The sequence below is a fragment of the Poecilia latipinna genome, unplaced genomic scaffold, assembly GCF_001443285.1.
Source record: "Poecilia latipinna isolate Pla-1442-1.1 unplaced genomic scaffold, P_latipinna-1.0 Scaffold111, whole genome shotgun sequence".
NCBI classification, from domain to species: domain Eukaryota; kingdom Metazoa; phylum Chordata; class Actinopteri; order Cyprinodontiformes; family Poeciliidae; genus Poecilia; species Poecilia latipinna.
The window spans coordinates 505,673-531,931 of record NW_015112727.1 but is presented as its reverse complement, the minus strand read 5'-3'; the positions used below and the strand labels follow the sequence as shown (position 1 = coordinate 531,931).

The window sequence follows — 26,259 nt, the reverse complement described above, 5'->3', positions numbered from 1 at the left end:
GATGTTTTTACCTGGGAACTGGGCTTGAAACCTAAGAAGTGATCTCAATTGAAAGCGAAGATGTGCGTGGCATTTGTCCCGTAACCGTCGGTGTATATGTTTATGTAAGAACTTGTCTTCTGCATTGACAAGGTGTGGTTCAAGATCTACACATTCATTTACTTTACTGTCTTCTACTCAGTCTGCAAGTTGTAGCAGGTAGGGGTGTTTAAAGTGTGGGATCTGAGGGAAAGCATGCAGGAGTACAGAAAAGCTGCAGCCAACAGACGTATATGGTTCAGGCATAAGGAACAAGGAAACAGAGAAAGAAAGAACTAATTCAAAAGGACATTCATAATGTGGCAAAGAAACATCAGTAAAATACAAGACATTTACTAGAACAAATAATTAATAGTTTAATGCAGATTTCTGTTTTAATAGCTCAATCACCCCCTGAGTGAATATTAACTTCAGAGAAAATAGTTAATAATTCAAAGAGTAAATCTATGAGACATAGTGTTGTCAGAAATTAACAACACTAAATGAAATATTTCAAACCTTACTTTAAAATAAACATGGGTTCTTTCATTTCCGGTGTTGTTTTTTTGTTTTATTCCTTTTGCCTGCGCTACAAAAGTGTTTCCTTTCCAGGGTTTTAGGTCTCAAGCTGCCATCTGTCGTACCAGTTCTCTCTTTTCCCTGCTAGCTTTTTTTTGACGTCCTAAAATGTTGCAAACCATTGGATCCAGTTTCTGTTCTGAGAGACTGTGAGGCTCCTATATGTGATAAAACTGAAGTGTTTACACCATTGTTATAAGTCTTTCTAGAAACTCTCAGGTCATTTCTTTGTGTTGATGCCACAGCTGGATCCTCCCCGTAATAAAACACATCTGTGGTTCCTCCAGACTCGACTCTTCCTTTTGTAGGGTTGTGATAATAAAGATGTTTGTTTGTCTTATAGTTACCCGGTTTGTCTCTGGACTCATTCACTCCTCCACCTTTAACAGGAGAGGTGGAGCTTCGGTTAAACATCCAGCCTGAGGATGTATCTGTGTTGTTATAACATATTTCCTCATTTGAATCCTTTGCTTCAGTATCTGCTGGTAGCCACATGAATCCCTGTGTTTTCCTTGGTGCGGCTCTTTGGTTTGATTGTTCATTTGCTCCTCTGGAGGAGTTTGAACGTTTCTTCTTGAACTCATCATCTCTGGTCATATCATTGTTTAAATACCGCATGTTTTCTCCTCTGTGGCTTTCAGTTTTCAGGAGATCTTCAAAGACAAAATCGTCTCTTGGTTCTGTCTCATTATATCTATCTCCAGTTTCAGGTGAACGACCACAATCTCCCAAAGCGCTCCCATCAGTCTCCTTGGGCCGTCCGCTCACTTTGAACAGAAACACAGTTTTTAATAAAAACAAATAGCAGAGGGCGTCTTATTCCAACAAAAAAACAAACAAGCTTTGGTAGGATTAAAACAAAAATGGAAGTAGGGTTTGATAAGAAATGCTCATTCTTTTGTTTAGGTAACACAAGCTTATCATATGCTGTAGTTTCTGCATGTGGCCTATTTAAACAATAGAAACAAAGAGAAGGGAAACATCTTAAAATGCTCTGTTATCCATCTACACATGTGCAGCAGAATAATTGTTCTCATACCAGCGAGTTTAGATCAAGTTCATGCCAGAAGCGCCTGCATTCTACAGAGTGGCCAGAAGGGGGAGTCCTCCCACTTGACTTTTTTAAACACCGTGTTTTTAATATCATCAATATTATTCCTATTTCGTATAAAAGAAATCAAGTCAAGCCCAATAATTCCGACTCTGGGGCAAACAGGTTTTGCCCATTTGGGTCAATAAAACCTTTTTAGTACTTATTTTAAAATTAAGTTCCTTATAGCAGGAATTTTATTGAGACTTCTAATAAGCATCAAAGCAATCATGCAATTCTGACCACCAGACCTGCAACTCTGATGATAAAATAGTACAAATAGTATTTATCACTGTTGCAATGTAATGACGTCACATCTTCAAGTGGAAATCTAAAAAAAAGGGGAAATCTAAAACCTCAAGGATTATTGGGGGTTAAATACAAACTAAATAATTTCAAACTTACCCATTTTGTACAGCAGGAGATAAGCTGTTGATGATCTGTTTCAATGGATAGAAGTGAAAGAAAAACAAAAACAGAAATCAGAACAAAGACAGATTTTCAAAGAAAATATCCATCATTGTTGTGTTAAAGTTATTTTACCTTATTTGGTTTTGTCCAGATTTAACATAAACTTCATTGATCTGCAAGATTTTAAACAAGTTACTTGACCTTCACATTGTTAAAAATTCAACTATTTATGAACAAAAACCAGACTTACACATTTAACAGTGTTGTCATTGAAGCAGTACCAGTTTCCAGTTTCAAAGGATTTGACGTCTGCAGTGTAATGACCTCCCATCAGATCACCGAAGTGATGAACCACGGCGTAGAGGTCGTACCTGCAGTGCTGGAGAGTAGAAACACATCAAGTTAAAATACAAAGAAGCTGAAACTGAATATGTGTAAATATACTGGTAAAATATACTGGTAAATACCTTGACTTCTAAAGTCTGGGCCACATCGACTCTGCAGTGCAGCTTGACGTAACGGTTCTGCTGATAATCGAAGGAGAACCTCTTCAGCAGCAGCGTCAGAACATCTGGACAGTGGATCATCTCGTACTCCTGTACGATCAAAACAGCAGCATGTAGCGGAGACGGCTGCCATTTGCAGTGAAAACACTGAAAAACAAAACCTGACTTACAATGTCGGCGTCGTGCTTTTGATTGCAGCCACTGCAGAACATCTGGTTGTCCTTGCTGACTCTTTGTGCCTGAAAAAAACTGCTCCAGCCTTTCAGCTGGAAACAGAGAAGCCTGGTTAATCCTGCAGATTATTTTGCTCCAGAAAGTGAGAAAAACATGAAAACAATAATACCACACTGTAGCTTCTGGACTTTGAGTCTCCCATTGACAGCGGTAACACCCAGAAGAAGTTTGTTGAATTGTTTGTCATCTTGCAGTTTAGACACGTGGTTTTATGATTCAGCTCACCTTTGAATATCTAAACAGAAGAAGGAAGTTACTGGTGTGTTAGTGACACTTCAAAATTGAAAAGAATACAGTATTAATGGATTCTACTTTAAGATACAAAACTATCAAATGCTAAAAAGCTACCACTTTTTATGTAAATAAGGAAAAACAGGAAGATGATGGGAAAATCTAACCAAGTCCATAAAAATTATTTACAGTTAAACAGATTCAGTAAAACTAATAGGATGGATAATAAAATAAAATCAAAACTTCTAAGGATCAGCCTAAAGGTGTGCGCATCCATGCAACAAGGTAACTGCAGCTTTGTCATCATTTCTTTCAAATAAATGATTTCATAGTTATTACATCACAAAAATGTAAATTTGTATAAAATGTATATTTCTGACAAATCAATTTAGTTTTTTAGTTTATATTATTCATCTGCAATACATTACTGTTAATATATGAAGTAAATACCATCTTGTATTTTTGATAATAATTATAAATATCGTGTATTTTCTACCTCAGAGGCGTTTGGATTGGTACGACAGAGGATCTTCTCAAAATACTCAGCAGCGTCACGTTGTTCAAAAACTTAAAACACAAATGAGCAAAATAATTTAAAAAATGTTTCAATATTTCTCAGGACTTCAGAGAGCTCACTTCTGGATCCAAACTCACCGTCTTTGATGCCCAATGCTTTTATGATGTTGTGTGTTTTGGCCACATCTCCCTCTAAAGCATGGAACAGCTCCCCCAGGTGGAAATCAATGGTTGCTGTTGGACTTTTACTCCAATCTCTACAATTAGGAGAAAAGAAAACACAGAATATTATCACTTAAAGTTACAATCTGCAAGTGCCACCTGTTTTGACTTTGAATCAACATGTTTATTCTTAACTTGTCATCCATTAACCTTTTGCTTATGACTTTGTAAACATCATATGGTTCATAAATGCATTTTTTCTAACCCATGAAAAAATTATAAGTGACATTTATTGTAAAAACAGCCATAATCTGCTTCCTCTAAACAGAGTGTGGATCGGAAGAACACATGACCTGCTGTAAACAGGCACTAAAGACATAATTATCATCACTATAAGGTTTTGATTTGGCTTCTTTTAAAATGTAAGACAGTGATGAGGTCCCAAACCTTTTCACGGCTTCCCGAAACTCTTCAGTCATGAATAAAACCTGCAGGACGCTGTTCAGGTAGCAGGTGAGACCAGGACTGCTCAGGCCCTGGTAATCTACAGACACACCAGACACAAAACGACTTTCACAATATTATAAACAAACTGAATCTGAATGGTTGTGACTTACTGAGCCTCACCCACCTGAGATGGACAAGTTATCGAGTTTATCTCTGAATTTCATTACAGTGTAATGATTTAGTTTTGATGTTGAATCGGGGTTTGGACATCGTGGCATTTGAATGTTTTGTTGGGTTTTTTTTTTATTTTTTTTTTACATACAATGATTCATCCTATCAAGACAAAAAGAAGGTAAAACAGGTATTACTATAAAACAATTTCAGAGATCAGGAAAAATAATTTAGAAAACCAGTAAAAAAATGTAGCACGGAATGTCATGGTTTTCCCTCTTGAAGGAAAAACCCCACAACATGATGCTGCCTCTCCCGTACCCTATAGCTGGTTACCAGGTTAAAAATAATAAAAAATAGCCCAACACTTAAATTTGAGGTTCATCATACTACAGGACATGTCTCCAATAATTAAGGTGAGGTATGTGAAAATTACAGAAGTCATTTTATGGATGGCCTTTTATTTTTACTTGAGTAAAAATATGTTACAGCAGTTCCACTTCATGTTTGGGTAGCCTACTCTTACCAACATTTCCCAAAAGTTTATCTTTATAGTTAACTTTTATAAAAGCGCATGAAGTTAGTTTTTGAAATATCTGGAAACACTGGAGGTGATGAAAAACAAGAATGTGCAAACAAATGCTCATTTAAACTTTTAGATAGTTGGTTTTTATAAACTGATTTTTAAAAGTCGGCCTCTGAAAAATAACGATCAGTCAACCAGTCGGCTAACAACCATAAGCATTATCCCGCCTAAAATGATAACGGCGTCATAAAATGCGATTTATGCGCTCATATTACAACCACGGTCAAATATTTAGTATATTTTAATGTAAATTAACCCGATATGAATGAGAGCACAGATTGGAGGTCAGTGAAAGCAGCTGTTGTGTTTTGGGGGTGTCGTTGAAACCCACGCAGCTTCTCCTCCGTTATTTCAACAAGTTGACTTTATACACAAATATAAACCAGAAAAAAAAAATATAAACTTTATCACAAAGCGACTGCAGCAAACTAGACCTGATTGCTCAGATAACAGCTGTGATAACTGTAACCGTGTGTAAAGCGAAGGGAGGTAACAAATACGAGGATACTCACCGAGCGGGCAGACTGAATGTTAAAACGTTGCTGTCTTTCACTTTCACTATCAGTCCAAACAGGAAGAAAGAGGAGAAGAAAGCCGAAACCAACAGAACCATCTGCTGCTGGACAGACTTTTAAAAACTTCACAGAAAACCTGGGTGAAATACTTCTCCAGAACTACGTTTTTAAGGGTCGCTGATCTACTTCCGGGTTTTAACAAAGAGTTAAAGGGGAAGTTAGAGCTACAAACTGAGCACAAGGTAAGTAAAACAGCTTACGCATTTATAGTTATTAATATATTAAATGTATGGACAGCATTGTATAAACCTAAATTATAGCTGCTCAGCTCTGAACAAATGTATTCATCTCATTTTTAGCAGCTACCTTCACATAAGAGCTTTATTTTGGTCTTTTTAAGGTTGTTTTCTCATTTCTTCAAATCTTTAACCAGTTCTGTTAATGACATTTGTTTTGTTTATTACCAAATTAAGATAACTCAAATTATGTGCCTGTTTAGGAAATTATCTCTATAATTCAATGTCAGTGTGGAGGAGTTAGGTATTTCCCTGAGTGAATAAGTTTTGTTTACAGTTAATCAGCTCAGAAAGTTTCAAAACTAAGCACAGCAGCATAAAAGACTCTATTTTTGCATTTTGTGTAGTTTATATGAGTCAAGCTATCCCCTTTAGAATATACTGAGATTTAAACAAATACCAAAAACTGTTTTATTTTTATTTCTAGTGGTAAATGATCACAGTTCCACTATAAAAGCTGTATTCAAATCATGTCAGCTTTGTGTGTGTTCTGAAAGTCATTGTCTCAATGTAGGGAGATTACAGACCATTTTAAACTTGTTTTAAACACATAAAGTCTTGCGGGTGTTAAAACATAGGCACTGCTGACATTTGGTTTTGTAATGCGTATATTAAAAAGCACTCTGAATGTGTTTTTACATTTAAAAACACATTCAGAGTCTTAAATCTAAGAGAATACATTTTAAATATGTGGAGTGCTATTAAGTTGATTCCTTAAATAGATTTTTCCCAATTTTTCATCTCATAACTACTGGGGTGTCTTAAAACTTTTGAACTAGTTCATTTTGTACAAATCAACTGTTAAAGTAGCAAATCTGTTTGGAGCTCTAAGTCAGTCTGTTTTGTATTTATTATGTGCAACAGCATCAATTATGTTTGATTTTTTTTTTTCTTAGGCTCAACATGAGCATTCAGGAGCAGGACTCACCGGAGAAGAAATACGACCCACTTGACAAAACTCTGAAGTTTGTGAACAGGGGAGATGATTTGGATCCAGTGTGTAAGAAACGTCTTTCTTTTTCTGTGATTCAGCTGTAAAACATCATGACACGCAGAACAACCTCAAGGCAAACTAAGCAGCAGCTTATGGCCCCAAACCCAACAGTGTTAGCTGTTTTTCATTCCTGTAACTTGAAAGAGCCCCAAACAGCCTCATTTTCTATTTAAATTGGTAACAACCGTCACTGATGTACAACTTTTTAATCTCCACAGCTTCTGATTTTAATTCTCTCAGAGCTGAAATGTCCTGCGGCCATGCAGTCACTCCTGATTCCCTGACCCAGTGGTGTCGCAGCCAGCTGGACGAGGTACGTTCAAGACTCTTCATGCAAACTTAGAAAACTATCTGTTCGATCAGAGACGAACCAAAGCATGAGGCAAAGATAAATACCAGACATCACTAAAAATACCAAATCAAAGATATGATCAAAACAGCTATGTTTTATATTAGAAATTTTGAAAAACAAACTAATCTCTCCATATTTTCATATAATTCTGAATATGCTAATCAAATTATTGGGTTAAAAAATTTATTTGATGTGCAGTTCTCAAATTATGACATCTCCTGTAGAGATAAGCATCTGCAAAAAAAAAGAAAAAAGAAGCATTTATCTGCAGACATTTGGAACCGAAAGTTTAGTTCACATAAATGTGAAAAGTCACATCAACTGTTGTAGTAAGAATAAGTTTAAAGGATGTCTGAAAACGTTGTGACAATGTAGAAACTATTGACAAGCTGGAGTAGATATAAAGTTTATAGATATTCTACACTTAAAGACTAAATATTTATCAGCTTCTCTCAACTCTTTAAATGTGTTGCTTTTAATTCATGTGTTTTATTTCCACCCATCAATCAGTCACAGTTAGACTTCAGTTAAATAAAGGTTGAGAAGCAACAAAATTATTGGCGGCCCCATACCTGTGTTTCCCCTCAGGCCAGGGACATTACCAAGTCTGGTTTTTAATAAAGTTTTGTCCAGTTGTTCCAAATGAACCATGTTTTATTCTTTAAGGGGAATCATAAATTCAGATGTCCTGCGGTGCTGGAGGGAACCAAGCTGTGCAACAAGCCCTGGTCGTACCAGGAGGTGCGCAGACTGGCTGACCTGAGCGTTGATGAAATGGAGTACTTTGAGCAGAAGATGGCCTCCCTGTCTGTGTCAGAGTACTGCGAGGTTCAGTCGGTGAGTCGACAAATGGTCCACACATCTTTTTAAACTAAATAAAACACTGAAACTCAGCGGTTGAGCCTTTTCTCCTTTCATCGTCAGTGTCCAAAATGTAAAACCACCGTGGAGAGGAAGGATCTGTCCAACCTGTGTGTCCAGTGTGTCATTTGTACCGCCGACCAGAAGAAGACCTACCAGTTCTGCTGGCAGTGTCAGAAGGAGTGGAAAGGCTCGGGGCCTCGGTCGGATCGCTGCAGCAACAACGGCTGCATCAACAGGGACCTGCAGCTGCTGAAGAAGTGCAAAGACGTCAGCCTGCCCCAAGTGAAGGGCGTCACCAGCTGCCCCTCCATCCGGGCCTGTCCCGTGTGCGGCATGAAGGTGGAGCACAACCGGATGTACTGCAAAAATGTGACGTGTCCTCGCTGTCGCTTGACGTTCTGCTTCGTTTGCCTGAAACCAAAGAGTGAGTGCTGCAAGAGCAGCTCGCCGTACAGGATCTGTCCCAGCGGTGTGGCGCCGAGGCAGACCTGCATCCCCGTGTGGAGGAAGTGATGGAGGACAGTTTGTCTGGTGGGAAGATTCACCAGAAACATACAGGAGGATTTCTGGAGTTTAGGACATGTTAAAAAGGATTTCATGTACAGAAAATGTTTGCGTCGTTCGTGAATATTCCAGCTTTAAAACTTTAGTTATGATATGTTTACAGTATGTCAGTCACATTTGAAAGATTACATAATGAAGCATTAAAGGGAGATTTATTATCTGATAGGATACTAAAACTCTTTCTATAGCTTGTTTGGCTACATGTAAAATATGTTTAGTAATATATTGAATTGACTTTGTTCTTAATCACATTTCTAACATTTAATGACTCAAATTTGTTGAGCTCACAAAATATTCACATACGTATTAATAGTTTTTTGCTCAGAATGTTGTTTTCATGCTTATGTGATTCTTTTATTTAGCACCTTATGAAAGGAAGTAGCATTTCGTAGAGAAGAAACCAAGATAGACAAACATATTAAGGCAGATGCTCCCAACAGTGATTCCACCTTCATCTGTGAGTTATTGTGCTCATTTTTTGTTAAAAAAAAAAGTGATATATTAGCTTGAAGTCTTCTCTTCCCTCTAAATGTTGTTTAACTACTATCATTTATCACTGCACTGTCAGGTTCACAGTGTGTTTATTGAACTGTCACTAACTGCCACTGAAATGAGAAATAAACAACCTATTAAAATCATCCAGTCATTTTTTTAAAATATCTCAGATTCTGGTTCTGTTTTTTTTTTTTTTAAGTCGGGTTTTCTACAGGTGATCCTCTGGAGCCACAGAGCTGCTCCTGAACATGCAGGTCCTACACTTCCAGTACGAAACCAGCAGAGTGACCGAGACGCACACAGCACCGAACCAGAGCGACACGGCCTGTACAGCTGACCTGAGAGGAGACCGGGTCACATCCTGGGGTGAAATGACGGTCCCATCAGGACCACTGTTGAACAGAAACCATAGAAATTCATTTAGTAGAGGCAGCATCATGCTGCAGAGCAGAACAGTCTCTGTTTGAAGTCATACTTACCATGTTGGGAAACCAGAGGATGAGTTTCTGTCTAAAGGAGGAGAAACGTCAGAGTAGAGACACAACCGTCTGTCAGGACAAAACACTTCCCCTCCATATCCTTTAACCTGAGAGGACAGGAACACAATCCTGTTTAGGTTTTCATACTTCTATATGTGGAGTTATAGCCAAAAGTCTCAGTGGTGACACACATTTCTTATGTTTCCATAATGAACTAAAGACCAATAAAAACATGTAATACTTTATAAAAGTTTTATTTGCACATATATGGAGTTTATATGAACATCTTTCACCCCCAGTTGATGTCTGGGGTGAAACTAAGAACCGCTAAGACCCAGACTGAGTCCTAAAGCTTTTTCACTGCAGATAAAAACCTCTCACCTGTTTTGACAAAAACATTATTTGAGGAACAGCGGCACTTTACTGCATGTGAGTTTATCTTGGAACAAAAATGGTATTTGCATGTTTTGTTCTTTGCTTTTTTATTATTATTACTTTGGAGATACTCATTAGTAAAATAAGACAATGTTTTCAAAAATATATAAAAATATATATATATTAAATGTGATATTTAAAATAAAAGGAGAGGAAAAATTGTAAAACACATCTGTTAGTGTTAAACTATTTGATCACACATGTACAATGCTGGCACAACTTTTAAATTACAGATAAAATTTCATAAAATGATAGTGTAGAAGTTTAACTCTATTGAGACCAAAAATACCTTCCTTTACTTGAAGAGATTATGTTTGTTTCATAGTTAGATTCATTTATTTGACAAAAGAATCATTTTTAGAAAAACCCACAGAAGCTGCATTTGCGGTCATCTTACCTGAACGGCGCCCCCTGCTGGGCAGTCCACCCATTCAGAGCCAGATACCTGGATCTGGTACCTGTTGGGTCCAGAACATCTGTGTCTGTAGCAGCGACCCTCAGCAGAGCTGCTGGTCCAAACGTCACCGACCTGGTTCAGATGAAAGACGGGAAGAGAAAATGATGTTAAAGCAAAAGAAGAATTGAGTGTTTCTCTTTTTCAGTCAGAGTATTTGGAACGATATTTAAAATACTACCAGATCTATTCCTTTATATGCTCATAAACATAAACTGAAGACAAGGTGTTACTTTTTAATTAATAGAAAACCATTAGATTTGTTGTGCGTGTGAATGTCAATCTCTTGTCTGATTTTATGTTTTAATTTCACTCTTCTTTTTCCATATCTTACAAGGTCAGAGACTATTGATTGAATGAAGATCTAATAGAGGATGTAATAAAAATATTTAATTAAGCACCTAAAACCAAGTTTGGACTTCTGGGAATTGCATTTTGATTTTCCTCTAACATTATCATCCTGTAAGGTTTTAATGTTTTATCGCAGAAACCCCCCCCCACACACACACACACACACACACACACACACCTGTCTGCTGAGGCTGGAGAAGAAGCAGCGGCTGTCAAAGCCAAACATCTCTCCGCTCCAGTTTTCTGCAGGAGACCATCTCGTGTTTTCTTTCCTCCAGCATTCACTCTGAGGAAGAAGAAAATGATACGAAACAAAAAGAAAAGAACTTTAACAGGTGTAACAGGACCAACCGCGACAGTTCAGCAACTTAAAAACACATATGTGGATAGAAGGAAAAAGGAAAGTATAATAAAAGTAAACAGAAGGGAAATAAGTAATGATTTCCTTTTTGCTAAAGATGACGACTCACTCCGTTCTCCAGCGGCTTATAGACCCGACAGCCTTCCAGGTACGGATCCGTCTGACATTTCCCTTTGTGGAGGTGAAGGAAGTGACATCCAACTCCACTAAGAGCAATCAGGAAAAACATGTGTGAAAATAATTGATGTTCCTGCTGCAATCAGATGCAAAGCTCCAACTTTACCTTCCAGAGCAGAAAAAGGTGGAGGAGTTGTCCTTGCAGGTCGACAGAGAACCAAAATTGGCTCCTTCACCTGATAAAATTAAATAAAATTCAACCTGAATCCTGCAGATTAGTCAGTTCATGTCGTTTCTTACCGTCTCCCCAGACCAGACTCTGAGCCCGGCTCAGGTTCACAGAGTACCAGCCCGTGTCCTGCAGCGCCGCCAACGTGACCGGGTCGATCCGGACCGTGGTCGGGTCTCCCAGCGCCGCCGCCATGATGGATCCCTGCAGGACCCGTGACTCCCAGTGGGAGGAAGCTCTGCCTGCAGACGCATCCTGAGGAGCGAAGGTTAAAGTCAGGCAGGTGTTAAAATGTGATGCTGACCTTTGACCTTCTCAGCACCAGGTTCTCCAGCGGCCCGCCCAGCTCAGGGTCAGAGGACATCAGGTGTCTCTGCAGGGCCGAGACGATGGCTGGAGTGTAAATCCTCGTCTGTCCTGATCCGTCTGAGTGAATCACTTTATTTCGAGGAGAACATGAAGCTCCTGCATAAGAAAAGAAAACACAGAAGTAAATGTGATTTTATCTTAAATTAAATTAAAGCAGCTAATTTTAAAGAGGCAGTATGATGTGCTTTCCAAGTAATCAAGTGACTATGTTAACTTCAGCTGCTTTAAAGTATGACTTAAAAGAAACCTGATTTTGTAATTTAACACCTTGAAATTGGGTCTCTGTCTCTTTAAGAAGCTCCTGCATTCTTAAACGCCACCTTCAGGAAGTAATCGCTACTTTGCTCCGCTATTAATATCTTTGCAACATTTTTACCAGCATTGCAGTTCCAACAGGTGTTTGCTAATTGCTCCTGGCTAGTCTGAAGGAGCCGAGTGGGGCAGGACTGAAGCTGAGACGCTCGCACCTCGAAGGCATTTTACACAGCTGAGTGGTTGCCATGGAGATTAATTATTTCTCAAACATGCATTAAAGAATCAAGGCAACACTCCCAGTATGTTTTTTGATGAGGAAATAACTTTATAACATGATGTAAAGCTCAAAAAAGTCAACTTTAGATAATACTGCCCTTTTAAAATAGATTGTGCTTTTCAAGCCTCCAAGAAAATAAAAGACACAAGAAGAGAAATGGATGTTTTCTAAAAACCTTGATCTGATGAACAGTCTTGCCAGGAGCTGAAGAGATCTCTGGAGAACCCGAGTGTATGAAACATCTCATGGATCAGAGTCTGGAAAGCAGATAATCACAGACACCACAACCACAGTTACCTAATTTCTGCTTTACCGGCTCAGACACATCACCTCAGGAGATTAGAAGTGAAATTATACATAATTGCGTTTAAACCTGAACTGTAGCCTGGTGGCTGTAGGCGGCGCCGCTCAGCCTGTCCCTGCAGAGGACCACCACACCGGCCACAGGACGTCCCCCGGCGTCTGTCTGGCAGTGGACGGCGTAGGCGAGGACGCCAGGCTGAGTGAGCAGGACAACACTGAATTTACCAAAACATTGATTATGAGCCTCAGCATTTCACACACTACAAATATACACCAGGTGAGGGTTTTTGGAGTTGTCAATAATAACTCTTGTTATTATTGACAACAAGAGTTTGACTGGATGTAGCTTGAAATATAAAATCCTGTCAAATATTACATCCAAGCTTTCCTTTGCAGTTGAGGTACTGATACTGTAATCTGATACATTCTGCAGCTTTAGGCAAAAAAGCAATTGTGTGATTTAAAGTGGCATCAAATTCTTTTAGAGACACAATAAAAACATAGAAAGAAGAACATTTCTGAGACATAGTCAAACTTCAGATGTAGTGAAGTGGATGTTTACCTCTGCTCTACATTTGTCAGTGGTTTGTACATGGATGTAAATCAGGAAGTCGGTGTCAGGAAGTCCGACTCCCTCTGGCCTGAGGACGGTCCTGCGAGGAGAGTCAGCCTCTGGGTAAACGTAGCATCCAGACAGATGATCTTCTGGGATCTGTTCAGGCAGAGGGAAGGTAGAAACGCGATGGATACTCAGTTTGATAACATCTGGAGAGAAACAGCAGAGCAACTGGACTGACTGCTTACTGTGACGTCCAGACACATTTCAGTTCTGTAGCTTCTGTTTGCTCTTCCACACCTGGAATCAGAAAATTATTACTGCTAAATTCAATACAAAAACCTGGAGTAATGATATTTGTCCCCTGGAATCGTGCATCTTTGGAGCATTTCTTAGTGAATTTTAAATACTTTGCATGTAAACGCACTAAGTAAGCATTAACCTGTTGTAGTTCAGCAGGCTTGAATTCCTCCAGACAAACTTGCAGTATTTATTGACGTCTCTGCTCAGCAGTAACGATCCCACGGTTCTGTTCACTATCAGACAGATTGAGTTAGTTTCCTTTAAGTATGCGTTAGTGTGTTTGTTGTCTGTTTTTTACCTGAAAGTAAAGACGACACCAGCCTCTCAGCCTCTTCCAGAGCTTTCTCCAGCCTCTCGCTCTCAGGTTCAGACAGTTTGCAGCTTTCTCTGACTCTCCAGGTTTTTATCCTGATTGGCTGGAAAACGCTGAAGGGAGGAGGACGGGATGCGTTTTCCAGAAACATCCTCCTCTGTTTGACTTCAGGTCTCAAATGTCTGGTTTGGTGTCCAGAGCTGGGCTGGGTTCTTGGCTGCATGGATGCTGCTCTAGTCTCTCTGACCCGAGCTTCATCAGAAACACGGCTCTGTTTGGCTGCAGCCTCCAACATGGTTACCAGCAGCAGCATCCATGCACAGATCCTCTGAGATGGAGAAAAAGATGAGGCTAAAGATGCTAACTTGACTTTGACTTTTAGTTTTGATCAGGATGCAGCTGAACTGTCAACGGTGACAAACTAAACATCCAATCAAAGATTTATAAATAAAATACAGCTCACTGCAATCTGAACGTCGTTACACATTTACATTTACCTTCTGAGCATCTTTGTCTCTTGAATTAATTTTGCCAAAGATTGATTTTTCATTACATTTTTATTTCTTAGCATTTTATTTGCTTTAATTTGCATTTTATGCTCCCCCCCCCTTTTGATGTTCAAGTTTTTAATGTGTTTAATCTATTTTTCTTTCTTTAAAGCACTTTGAATTCAGTGTATGAATGATGGTGATGAAAATTAACAATGAACACCACATTGAACAGTAAAACACAGCAGCGGCAGCAGAGTCCTGTGGGAACGTTTTTCAAAATACAGAGAAACAGTGGAAGAAAATTTGTTACAGCAACACAAAAAACTTGATAATTCATAAAGATCTGCGAGAACATAGGGCTTCGTATCATGATGAAATGCTGGAAGTGCACTGTGGGAAAAATATAAAACTAAAAAGTACCACAGAATCTGCAATATTTAGTTCTACAAAAATGAAAACGTAAACGAGATTTTGAAATACATGCTAAAAATGTAGCAAATCATCTATCAACTTATATTCCTGTGAACACATTAGCATAGTTTACTTGTAAGAGCCTTTGTGCACAATACTTGAGCGAAGTCCAGGATTAAAAACTGAAACATTTATACAAAAACCTTCCTTCACATCAGCTCAGAAGTTTCTACAAACAAATAAATGAAGGCAGCTTTAAGTCTTTAGCTTCAAATACAATCAACCAGTTAGCTCCCACATGCTTTAAAGGAGACAGACAGAGATCATCACTTACCTGGATTTTTACATCTGCAGCTCCAGATGTTTCCATTACTCAGCTGGAAAACAGATGTGACTCCATCTATCGTGAAAAGCTTCTGTCTTCCTTCCAACGTTTCCAAACAGAGTTAACTCACCCGTATGCGTTTGTTTTCGCAGGATTCCCGAATACAAAGCACAATGCAGCATGAGAACAAACTCCTCTTCCCCCCAGCTTAAAAAACAAACAATACACGACACATAAAAGTGCAAATTGTTTAATCTCAGCCACATTTTTACTTATATACAGTGAAGTTGACCTTATTAAATCATAAAACCACTTTCTCTTTTATTTACCTAAATACATTGCAAATTTGAAAACTTCTGGCTACTCCACATAGACCCTAATACATTCAACAAAGCAAAGATTAAAACACAAGAAGAACTTAAAGGAGGCGGGGAGAAAAACAACAAAAAAAACAACAACAACAACAAAGATCTGGAGCTTTCTGAAATTAAAACACCTTTAAAATGTCCGATAAGAACACGGATGGCACGCCACAAGTCTCCTGTGTCAGAAAGCAATCGAGTCCTGTAAGATGCTGAGGTCGTCTAGAGGATTCGGGGCCCTCTTCGTCACTTACACACACACACCTGCCACTACGTCAGGCACCGAAGAGATTGTCGCTGAAATCGTTTACTTTTCGTCGGTTACATTCATCCACGCGGGAAGGGTTCACTTCGACGGGTTTGCACTAAAAACGTTTTGAAAAGTTATTGCCAGCTTGCAGAGTAGTACACATGCAATTTTTTTTTTTTCTTCTTCTTCTTCTCTAGGTTACAATAAAGCCGCTAAAGTGTCGATGATAACGTGCATCCACGTGAAGCAAATACGAGCCTGCGCGCGTGTTTCTGTGTGCGGTGCGAAAATCCAGGACGTCTTGATTCGCTTCAGCTGTCTACAGGAAACTCCTCAAAAGGCACTTAGACGGAGGGGGAAACGACTGTTTTCTGCTAATATTTCCTCGGCTAACAGACTGGATGCAAGTGGCAGAAGTTCACGCAGTCACCCCGTCTACCGCAAGACTAAAATGCAACATCATTCACGCAGCTGCAGTCACACAGACGCCATCATTCAGTCTGACAGTAGCCTGCCTCAGTAGCTGGATAAGGGGGGGGAAATCCTTCTGTGCAAAAGTCTCCCTTCTCTCTGCAGGCCAAGCTTCGTTTAACTAAGTGCGCAAACGAAACTAACTCGTCTCCACGTACGTAAGCTATGGCCGTCGTTTTTATTTTTCATTTTTGAGGGAGGGTCCTCGAAAACAGTCCAATATTGGGTTTAAAGTGTCAACAAGTGGGAACATTTTAAAAAGGCACCGGACGTGCACAGGGAGGAAGAGTCTCGCTAGGGGGCGCTCCTGTGCTCAGAGTCAAACAGACGTGGAAAGACTGGGTTGTAGTTAAGAGGAGGAAAAGACGAGGCGCGAGGAGGAAGTCATGTTAGGTGAGCATGGGAACGTCGTCCTCTGAGGTGTTGTCCTCGGACAGCGGGATGAGCAACACCTCGTCGTCTGAGGAGGAGGAAGAGGAGAAGGAAGGGGACGCCGAAAGAGGCATGTAGTTGGTGGAGGAGGACGAGGTGGAGGAGGAGGAAGGGGGCGAGGCTCTGAAGAGGGAGATACTCAGGCCTATTGTTTGGAAGATGGAGGCCAGGGAGGGGCTGCTGGGCGGGACGGCGACCGGAGGGGTCTGAGGGGGAGCCGGGGGGGCGTATGGCGGGGGAGGGGCGGAGAAGACGGGCGGAGGAGGGAGAGGAAGCAGGGGAGCAGACGCCTCTTCCTCCTGAAGCTGCTGCTCAGTCTGAGCCAGCAGGCCGAGTTTCTGAGGCACCGGCTGGTTGACGGCCTCCACGGCCAGCGACGACCGCGCCAGGACAGACTGGCTCGCTTCCTGGCCGGGGGCGGCAGAGTTCGCCTCCTGCTGGTTGGAGCCGGAGGTCTGGTTCTGTCTGCTGGAAGTCCTGGGGATGAGGCCCCACCTCCTCATGCGGCGAACGATGCGGCGGACGAAGCGCGGCCGGCGCCTGCGGTGCGGCGAGCTGGAGGCGTCCTGGCGGAGGAGCTGCAGGATTCCCCTCAAAGACAGAGACGAGGTCTGATGGGAGGAGCAAACGGAGACGAGGACAGTGGTCAGACATGACATCATCACAACCACCTGCGTTTTCACTTCAAATGTGTGTTTTAGCACAGCATAAAACTAAAGACCAGCAACATTTGATGTGAGAATCTTTATCAGACGTAAAGCTGATGTCATGTCTTGCCCTCTGACCTCATTAGGACTCTCTGTGGGGAAGTCGTCCACCGGGGGGATGATGCCCTGGGCGATCAGCTGGCCGTAGGACGGAGGAGCCTGCTGCTGGATCATCTCTGCTTCCAAGCGGCTTATTGGAGCAAACATGCTGCCACAAGAAACGCAGACATTTTAAGAGGCGTTCACACAAAGTCAGGAAATGTCAGCACACATCTTTGATTCATCTGTGTTCCACAGGAAAATGCAACTCAAGAAATCACAAAGTCCTCATGTGGTTAACCTTGTTTCATAACCTAATTTCATGCTTGTGTGTTTTGGAGGGTTGCATAAGCCTTAAGGACTGTGAAAAGTGCTGTTCATTTCTATGAGCACACTCATCGTGACTCAAGGGTCCGAGACGAGCCAGAACATGACAAACTTCTCCTGTTTTCCTCAGGTGACTGACTGCAGAGTGAGCCGACACCACTGTGAGGATTAATCTGCAGGTCTGATGGGAAGCTAAATGTTTGCTGATTCAAACTAGCAACCCAATAATAAGGTGGTTCAGGAACTGCAGTTTTAATAAGAAACATCCTGAATTTCTGATTCATGCTAACAAGATCAATCAAAGAAGACTCTGACATATTTTAATTAAACTTTTCTGTGTTTTTCCAGATATTTCAGTCATCAGAATTTGTTTAAATGTTAGTCAACAAACTTAAAAATGGCCTTTTCTTCAGCAGTGGAGTTTTGTGTAGCGAATATGCATACAAGTTGTGCTGATTGAGTGAAATCTTTACCAAGTCTTTCTGGAAATCTTCATTAGTCATTATTGGCATTTTTAGGGATCTTGATATAATTCTACAATAATATAATAGTACAACTCTATTGGAATTCAGCATTAAGGCCTGTAAACATGATAACTGGAGTCTTCATGAGTTTAGAAATTCTTTCAAGAAAAAAGCAAGGAAATAAATTAAAGTAATGAAAGAAAAATAAGGGCACATCGAAAAGAAAATAGAAGGAAGTAAGGAAACAAAGGAAGAATACAAAGGAGGAAGGAAAGAAGGACGCAAGCAAAGAAAGGAAGGAGGTAAAACAGTCAGGGGAAAAGAAAGGAAGGAAGGGCAACAAAAATAAACAGAATGGAGGCAGAACAGACACAAAGAAAGAATGAAGAACACAAAGAAATGACAAAACATTTATGGAATAACAAAGAAGTCTGGAAACTTTTTTTTCCCCATTTTTCCAAACTTGAAACACTAAAATCAAATTCCAAAAGTTGAACCGGTTTTCTTTCGCCAAGCTGGGATGAAAGCGGATCACAGGTCAAAGGTTACCTGTACTCTCTGGTCCGGAGCGAGTACAGTTTGCACGTGCAGCCCATGGCGATGACCAGCAGGAGTCCGCAGATGAGGCTGCCCACCGTTGCCGCGGTGATGACCTTCCGGGGCAGCGTGACGGTGCAGTCGAGCTCGTCCGTGCCGTCCTTACAGTCCACCTGGCCGTCGCAGCGCCAGCTCTCAAACACACACCTGCAGGGGGAACGCAGGGCCGAGTGTTACCGGAGTACGAGGAAATTCATCCGCCGACTTGTTCGCTGCAAGACTCAACAGGAAACCATGAAGAGATGCTGAACGACCGATTTCAACACTGCGCTACGTTAGAGGCTGTAATTACATGACTGATTTGAACAAACGGTTTGAAACTTCAATTCAAAGAGTGAAGAGAAAATCTCGACAAAAAGTACAGCTTTAGGGGATTTTAAACATCATTAACTGGGATTTAACGAGGCAATAAATCAACATTTTTTATAAGGAATTTGTAACGGTAAATAATAAACGATTCTATAAATGACCTTGTTCTAACATGTCATATGAGTTTATAAAGATCTCTGTGTCCAGTGTGAACTCTGACCTGTTGCTGTCGCAATGAAAGGTCCCGGGCTGACAGACGCTGCAGTCCTTCTCGTCGCTGCCGTCGGTGCAGTACAGCTGGTAGTTGCACCTCTCCGTCACCGGGTAGCACACCGGCGTTCCCGGGTAGCGGCTGGGCGGCAGCGCTCTCTGCACCGCCAGGCCGCAGGCGAACTGGTTCTCGCTGCAGCCCCTGCAGCCCTGCTCGTCCTTGCCGGTCTCGGGGCAGTCCCACTTCCCGTCGCAGCGCTGCTCCTTGGTGAAGCAGCCGCCCGCTGCGCCGCCACACCGGCTCTCCCACGGCGGGCAGTAGCTGCCCACGTGGAACGTGGCTTTGAAGCCGGTCCCCGCGGAGCCGGCCGCCTTCTCGAACACCAGCGACATGAGGCCGGTGTGGGACTCCACTTTGACAGATTTGTAATTCAACGCACTGGTGATCTGTTCGAATGCAGAGAAACATCAAAATATGTGTGATTTTTGCATATGTTGTCAATATTGTGTTTTATTATTTTACATTATTATTACTATTTCACTTGTTAATAGATTTTAGACCATCTGGGGATACGTGCTGCGTTTTAACTTACACTATGCTGATTTATTCAGTTTGTCTATGTTATTGTTTGTCACAATGACAAATTTTGCTGAATGAAAAATTGTCCCAGAAGTCATTGCAATAAACTATAATATTGATATTTTGAGACCATTTTCAAGTTATACAATGGTAATGAAACACATTCTCAATAATCAATACACTTTAAAGTATAAAGAACATTTAACTCTGGAACTGGAAGACATTTTAAATAGCCAAATAAATTAAAACAACAGAAATAACAAATAAAATGAATTATGAAGTCTGTGTAAACAAAACTGTCCTTTTAAAATGGACCAAAGCAGCAAACTGAAGACTTTATCATCCAGTTTTTAGTAGAAAGAGAGAAAAGAGAAAAACAACCAATCATGCAGATGGAAATGATTGACTTTGTTTTAAGTTATTATGTGACTCATTGATTTACTGTTTATTGCAACAGCTCCAGTCCCTAGCAAAGAAACATAACAAATAAACAAAGATATTAAAAACAAACACAGTGTGGTTTATTACAAACATCTGGTTGCAGTTTTTCCGTGACATAAACTCACGTTTTTGATGATGTCTCCTTTGCCCCCCTCTCGGTTGTAGACGGTGAGTGTGTCCCAGGAGCCCAGCAAGATCTGCTGCAGGTCCAGCCTGAGCGGCCGTGAGTCCTGCGGGTCCAGTGTCCAGACGCACAGCATCCTGCCGCCCTCAGACGACGGAGAGGAAAAGGTGCCATAGAAGGTCTGAAGCAGCCCCCCGCAGGGCCACTCGATGGGGGTGGGAGTGGCGACCAGCTCCTTCTGGGTGGGCTGCTCCGGACTGGTCCGGCCCGAATCACTCGGCAGCGACCAGTCGTCGGGGAAGATGTAACGCTCCGTCGACCTCACCCAGCCTTTGTCGACGGTCCTGCCTTTCTCGGGGTCCCGGCCCGTGTTCCTGTCTGTGTAGGTCAAAGGTCTCTGCTCCGGGTAGTCGACGTAATCGTCGCAGTCCTCCTCGTCTGAATGGAGGTCGTCATCGAGACACTCCACCTGCCCGTTGCAGTGCCAGGACAGAGGCAGGCAGCGGCCGCTGGGACATTGGAACGACGTCTCCGACGGACAGTAACCCGAGTCTGGACAGCAGCGAACGGGAGTTTCAGGCAAAACAACAGATTTCAGCAAGAAAACAAAAACAAAAAAAAGAAAAACTAAATTCATACCTCTGGCGAAGTTTAGCATAAATGACGACACGGGGTAGGAGTGGGGATAAAACTGGTGCACCAGGGTAATGTTTCCCCCCGGGAACTCCATCGGCTGAGGCAGCTTGTCGCCACAGAGGACGTGCTGCTCTCCTCCGGACGAGGATCTGATGGACAGCCGCTCTTTCTCACACTGAGCAGAGAACTGAGTAAAGCTGAGGGAGAAGGTGGAAACGGCAAATTAACAAAAACTAAACCATAGAGTCTGATCTGTCGGCTCAACTCGCTGAACCGGCAGGACAGAAACATTTCATGAACAAAATGAAACACGGCTTTGTTTGTGGTGCTCATAAATGTGACTGGAATAGATTAGAAACAATTCAAAATTCCTACAGATGCAATTTAAAAAAAAAAATACAATCAACAAAAAAGCAACTTATAAGACTGTCTCTTGTTTTTCTTTAACAAATATATTCTCATTGAGTCATGAGGACAAAAATTGCTTTAAATAATCCCAATATCAGTAACAATGACTTTTGTTTGGTTTTTGCCTTAATAAAGCAGCCATATACAAGGTAGAAATGTTGAGCTCTGCTGGAGTTTTTCATTAATGGAGAGAAAACTGAGCCTTGTCAGCATCCGTACCTGAGAACAATGGGCTCATCCTCCGAGCCCTTGATGACCCAGCAGTCAAAGATGACTCCAAAGTGGTAGGACCAGCTGTGGTACGCAGAACTCCGGATCTCTCCCACTTTACTGTCGATGACCTGAGCGCCGCGGCCGCACTGGGCTGCCAAACAGGAAAAAAACAGAATATTAAATGAATGCACTCATCAATTTTCAGGAAGCAACATTACCAGAATGAAATTTAGTTATATTTATGCTCAGGATAGTAACCATGAAAAAAAAAAACACTGATATTCTGTATATAGGAGGAGTGAAATGGGGCAGGATTTACTGAGAATCACAGCCATGTTCTTCCATTTTTATCTCACTTTTTTACTATCTCAGCTATGAAGCTTGACAAACATGGTTTTCTTATATCATTAAAATAATAGAAAACGTTTCGTGCTTAATACAAGTTATTGCTAATGTTAAAAGTAGAGACTTAGTTCAATCAGAAAAAAACTAAATCACTAAAAACATTTTTAACAATCTGGTCAAAACCATGAATTTCTTGTAGGCAGTTCATGTACTTACTAGAGCAGGCAGCAGGCTCAAAATGGCTGCAAGCTGAGAGGTGGGGGGGAAAAAAGCAAAAACAGAATCAGTCAAACAAACACAGGGCAAACAGACACCAGAGGATTAAATGAGGAAGTTGTAATAAGCATAAAATTAACTTTTATAGCATCACTCACCTGCTATGAAAGTTATAACGAGCGCAGAGAAGGTGTGACTGACTGTCATTGCTGCAGATCTGCTCTTTGTCTTTAAAAAGAGTTAAAACTGTGAAGACTTGGAAGGTTTAAAAGAAAATGTAAAAAATGTCAGAGAAGTTCCATTTTAGAGGAGGGGGAGGTTCAGGAAGACTTCACCTGCAAAGAGGAAAAAAACAAGAGAGCGCACATGAGAAGTATGTTGGAGGGATACAAATTTACCTGATTTACAAAAAAACAGAAGTGACATTTTCCATTGCTGCAACATAATTAACTAAATCGATGGTTGAACGATTACAAATATGAGTTTTACAAACAGATGTGGGCGATGTGCCAGAAATGTCCAGATTTTTACAATTAAATCATTTCCTTTTTCATAAACAAACTGTTTTCAAACAATAGTTTTAAAACAACTTTATCAGCCTTTACAATTTTGCCAACTTGTTCCAATTACAATTTAAAGTGAACGCCCGACGGTTCAGCCAAACTGAAAAACTGCTTTAATTTAAAAAGGTAAACAAAAACATTCGAGGAAAATCTACTCTTTCCACAAAAGCTGCAATTTATGAAGCTGAAGGAAAGGGAGGGGAAAACACTGACACATTTCTGATGAACAGTAATTGACAAAATATTGGCATCATTAACATGATCTACTACCATCATATCGCTCACTTCTTATTACAAATATTCCAAAATATTAACGTAGAGCACAAAACTAGGGAGTGTGATGCAACCACGCTGCTTGCAGAAAACACTGCATTGTTTGCACATTAAGCCATGTTAAAGAAATACAGATAAAACAGGAGGAATTACCGGGTTTTATCTTTATAACGTAAAGTAGGCAATTAAATACGTGTATCATATAAACACCGCAGAGCTGGAAAATAATTCAGGCAGCCTCCAAGGAGTAATTGTGGAAAATAAAAGCCAACTCTAGAGTACAATTCTAGTATTATCCTGAAAAAAAAATATTATTTAAGGTATTCAAATTATATAATTGTTAAATATTGCAGCAATGTCAACTGTGACTAGCCCACCATGTCCTAAATGATCTACCATTTTCATCATAACAAATGCAACAATGGTCTCCCTGAATATTTGGATTATTATAAGTATGATCTATATTAGCTGCTGGGCCAGGTATTATTGTGACACAGAGTTTCTTCCAATGGAAAGTGAAATGTTGATTTCCAGAACTGGGTTTTATGGGAGAAAGCAATTTTTTATTTTTTTTTGCTTCATAAAAATCAAAACGGCTGATTATTTAGTTAAAGTACTTCTAGTTTAGTTCCTCATAAGTACATCTTATAAGCAGTTTCTTAGATAGTGAGCCTCCCGTTTTAATAATAATAATAATAATAATATATATGTAGTCTACGTGTGTCAAATCTTCAGTTAATACTGTTCTTGGTATAAATCAATATGATGACCAACAGATATTGGAAATATAAGGAGCGTAAAATGATCGGTAACTTAACAGCATTAGGCAATAAATCAATATGGGACGATATTTTCTCCACGCCCATGACATAAACAGGTTATTTTGGTCTGGTTAGCACGCCAGACGCAGAAACTTCCTTCCTATAATCTACTCAACAACGTCGGTTAAAAAAAAAAAAAAGACAAATGCTACCATTCCCGTGAACAAATCCTCCCATAACAATCATCCCCCACGACTATTTCTAAAATATAACTAATTTCTGTCTCGTTTGAGTCATTTCCTACCGACATTTGTGTTGTTTGATAAGACTCTGTCCCGTGAGGCGAGATTAACAAAACAGTTTCGGATTCAAGGATTAACAGCGAGCTAGCTTCTAGCTGCTTACATCCTCTGCTTTGTTACAGCTCGTTCAGTCGCGTTAATAAAACACAAAACAACAAGACAGGTCTTTAAAACACGACACGAAACCTTCTAGTACCCACAGAAACACCCAACATGTTGCTCACAAGCGGCTGCGACGAAGTAAAAGCATCGAAAACAAGGAACCAAAGCGTTACCGTGCTGCGGGCCTCTCTTGTTGTCAAGTTCTCAGCTACTTCCGTGTGATGCGGCTCATGACAGGATGGGCGGGGCTTGTGACGCACACAAACTGGCTCTCTTTTCATTCATAAAAAATGCACATGTGGCTCATTTTAATGAGAGTTAAATGGTAATTCTTCGTTTTTTTCATATTTGTAACCGTTGATAGTTCATCCGTTAATTTAAGGGGACAGTATTGATTGATTAAATCGGATGTGAAAGGTGAAATGTTGAATTTTCACCACCAGGTGTCAGTGTCAGCTCGGATAAACGTCCTCTTATCTTCATTCACAGAAATTATTATAAACAACATAATACAATCAGCAAAGTATTGAAGTGGTATTCACTCTTTTCTGTGCTTCTTAACGACCTTTTGCCTTTTTCTATTATGTGTCACAGTGAAGTAGAAATCTTCAGGTAGATTCTGTAGAGAAAAGTTGAAAAGGTATTTATGTGAATAATGTTTCTGCATGTTTTGGTAATTGTTCTTTCCTATCAGAAACCCTCAATGACAACAAAACAAACAAAATAAGGAGTTATTTGGTTTTCCTTTTTGAAATGCAGAATATTAAATTGAAATACGAGCTGTTTTGCAGTGAAAACAGAAAATGGATTTTGTCGTTGTTGTTTCATCTTCTTCTTTTTAGCTTTAAGCTAACAATAACATAAAACCGTCAAAGAGAAACAAAACCTTAGTCAGTTTCCCCATGTTTTGATACCCTCATGATGTCACTGTTCATGTATTAGAGAGAAGTACTGACTGGTCACATCCATCTCACACTGTTATTTATCATCAAAATTTTAGATATAACTTTATGCAGATGCTTATACTGAATAAAACATACAAAAAATGTTAAACACTATATTCTGCGTGAGAAATGAAATCTATCAAGATGTCAGGAACAGATCTGTGGACTTCCATGGATCTACTTCATCCTTTGGAATGATAACATCATACCTGAAGGTGCTCGAAAGTGCCATGTTAACCTGTTCAAACAAGTCCACACAAGCATTAAAAAGAAGAAGAAATCAAACCACTCGACTGTTAAGGTAACAGGAATCCCAGTGTTTTGGAGTTAAACGTGTCAAACAGTACAAGACTTTGTGAAGTTACAGTCTGAAGCTGGCGAGAAAGCTTCAATATCCAAACTGGCTCTCTTTTCATTCATAAAAAATACACATGTGGCTCATTTTAATGAGAGTTAAATGGTAATTCTTTGTTTTTTTCATATTTGTAACCGCTCATATAAGTTCTAGACTTATATGAGCTGAAACACCACTCAGAGAGGAAGAGGCCATTACTCTGAAATCAGCACAAAAAGCCAGATTATAGTCTGCAAATCAAAAAAGCATCTTAATCTTCGCATTTGTGTGCTGTGCTGTGATGAAGCTAAATTTGAAGTGTGAAATCAGAAGGACTAAAAGCTTATTTAGAGGAAATGGGGGGGGGGCAGTTAGCAGGTTTTAAAACACCACTCAGACTGTGAGGTGCTCTTCACAAAATAAATGATATCATGAGGAAATAATAAAGCAACATTTCAAGACATCAGGCAAAGGCTGAGCACAGCTGGCTCTTCTAGGTCTGGTCTAATAAATAAAATGGCTAAAAGACACATAATGACTTTGAGAAAGTGTGAAATTAAAACGTTTCTTCGTGTTTTTACATTGTTTCCCGTACTACTTCATCACATCATTGCTAGTAAATCAATGAGAAAATTGTTAAAAAAAAAAAAAACTGCTAAATAATAGTAAATGTATTTTGTCTTTTCACAGCTGACCTAATTATGCACCACTGATTAAAGTATGAGTGAAAACACCTCACTCGGGCTATTAATAATGAATGAATTTGCTCACGTGTATATATATATATAT

General features: G+C 40.2%; 3 protein-coding genes across 4 annotated transcripts; 1 reads left to right on the top strand and 2 right to left on the bottom strand.

Annotated features, from left to right (window-relative positions):
• Positions 1–317: 317 nt before the first annotated feature.
• LOC106944753 (ubiquitin carboxyl-terminal hydrolase 47-like) lies at positions 318–5,682 on the bottom strand. Its single transcript, XM_015027984.1, has 12 exons — positions 5,464–5,682; positions 4,379–4,527; positions 4,195–4,291; positions 3,724–3,842; positions 3,566–3,636; positions 2,948–3,073; positions 2,775–2,870; positions 2,566–2,694; positions 2,349–2,477; positions 2,231–2,271; positions 2,093–2,127; positions 318–1,364 (listed from the first exon to the last, which is right to left on the bottom strand). Exons 2-12 carry the CDS (start codon positions 4,470–4,472, stop codon positions 682–684), a joined length of 1,620 nt encoding a protein of 539 aa, XP_014883470.1. The 5' UTR covers positions 4,473–4,527; positions 5,464–5,682; the 3' UTR covers positions 318–681.
• LOC106944754 (E3 ubiquitin-protein ligase RNF19A-like) lies at positions 5,620–9,174 on the top strand. Its single transcript, XM_015027985.1, has 5 exons — positions 5,620–5,708; positions 6,659–6,762; positions 6,975–7,069; positions 7,775–7,945; positions 8,033–9,174. Exons 2-5 carry the CDS (start codon positions 6,666–6,668, stop codon positions 8,483–8,485), a joined length of 816 nt encoding a protein of 271 aa, XP_014883471.1. The 5' UTR covers positions 5,620–5,708; positions 6,659–6,665; the 3' UTR covers positions 8,486–9,174.
• A 6,120-nt stretch (positions 9,175–15,294) lies between these two features.
• lrp10 (low density lipoprotein receptor-related protein 10) lies at positions 15,295–24,449 on the bottom strand. 2 transcript variants are annotated; one of them, XM_015027982.1, is made up of 10 exons: positions 24,366–24,449; positions 22,350–22,526; positions 22,192–22,224; positions 21,637–21,781; positions 21,013–21,206; positions 20,375–20,925; positions 19,239–19,675; positions 18,662–18,856; positions 17,361–17,490; positions 15,295–17,186 (listed from the first exon to the last, which is right to left on the bottom strand). In XM_015027982.1, exons 2-10 carry the CDS (start codon positions 22,396–22,398, stop codon positions 16,533–16,535), a joined length of 2,388 nt encoding a protein of 795 aa, XP_014883468.1. In that variant the 5' UTR covers positions 22,399–22,526; positions 24,366–24,449; the 3' UTR covers positions 15,295–16,532. The 2 variants fall into 2 exon arrangements, with proteins under 2 accessions (XP_014883468.1, XP_014883469.1); XM_015027983.1 differs by lacking the exon at positions 24,366–24,449 and adding an exon at positions 24,194–24,318.
• Between the last annotated feature and the right edge of the window lie 1,810 nt (positions 24,450–26,259).

Excerpts from the sequence above, each read along its gene's own strand:
- LOC106944753 (XM_015027984.1), bottom strand. The coding sequence starts at position 4,472 with ATGCCACGATGTCCAAACCCCGATTCAACATCAAAACTAAATCATTAC. Across the intron at positions 4,292-4,378 it reads CGATAACTTGTCCATCTCAG|ATTACCAGGGCCTGAGCAGT; the intron begins GTGGGTGAGGCT and ends GTGTGTCTGTAG. Across the intron at positions 3,637-3,723 it reads AGCATTGGGCATCAAAGACG|TTTTTGAACAACGTGACGCT; the intron begins GTGAGTTTGGAT and ends TTGTGTTTTAAG.
- LOC106944754 (XM_015027985.1), top strand. The coding sequence starts at position 6,666 with ATGAGCATTCAGGAGCAGGACTCACCGGAGAAGAAATACGACCCACTT. Across the intron at positions 6,763-6,974 it reads AGATGATTTGGATCCAGTGT|CTTCTGATTTTAATTCTCTC; the intron begins GTAAGAAACGTC and ends TAATCTCCACAG. Across the intron at positions 7,070-7,774 it reads GTCGCAGCCAGCTGGACGAG|GGGAATCATAAATTCAGATG; the intron begins GTACGTTCAAGA and ends TTATTCTTTAAG.
- lrp10 (XM_015027982.1), bottom strand. The coding sequence starts at position 22,398 with ATGACAGTCAGTCACACCTTCTCTGCGCTCGTTATAACTTTCATAGCA. Across the intron at positions 20,926-21,012 it reads TATGCTAAACTTCGCCAGAG|ACTCGGGTTACTGTCCGTCG; the intron begins GTATGAATTTAG and ends GCTGCTGTCCAG. Across the intron at positions 19,676-20,374 it reads AAGGAGACATCATCAAAAAC|ATCACCAGTGCGTTGAATTA; the intron begins GTGAGTTTATGT and ends GCATTCGAACAG.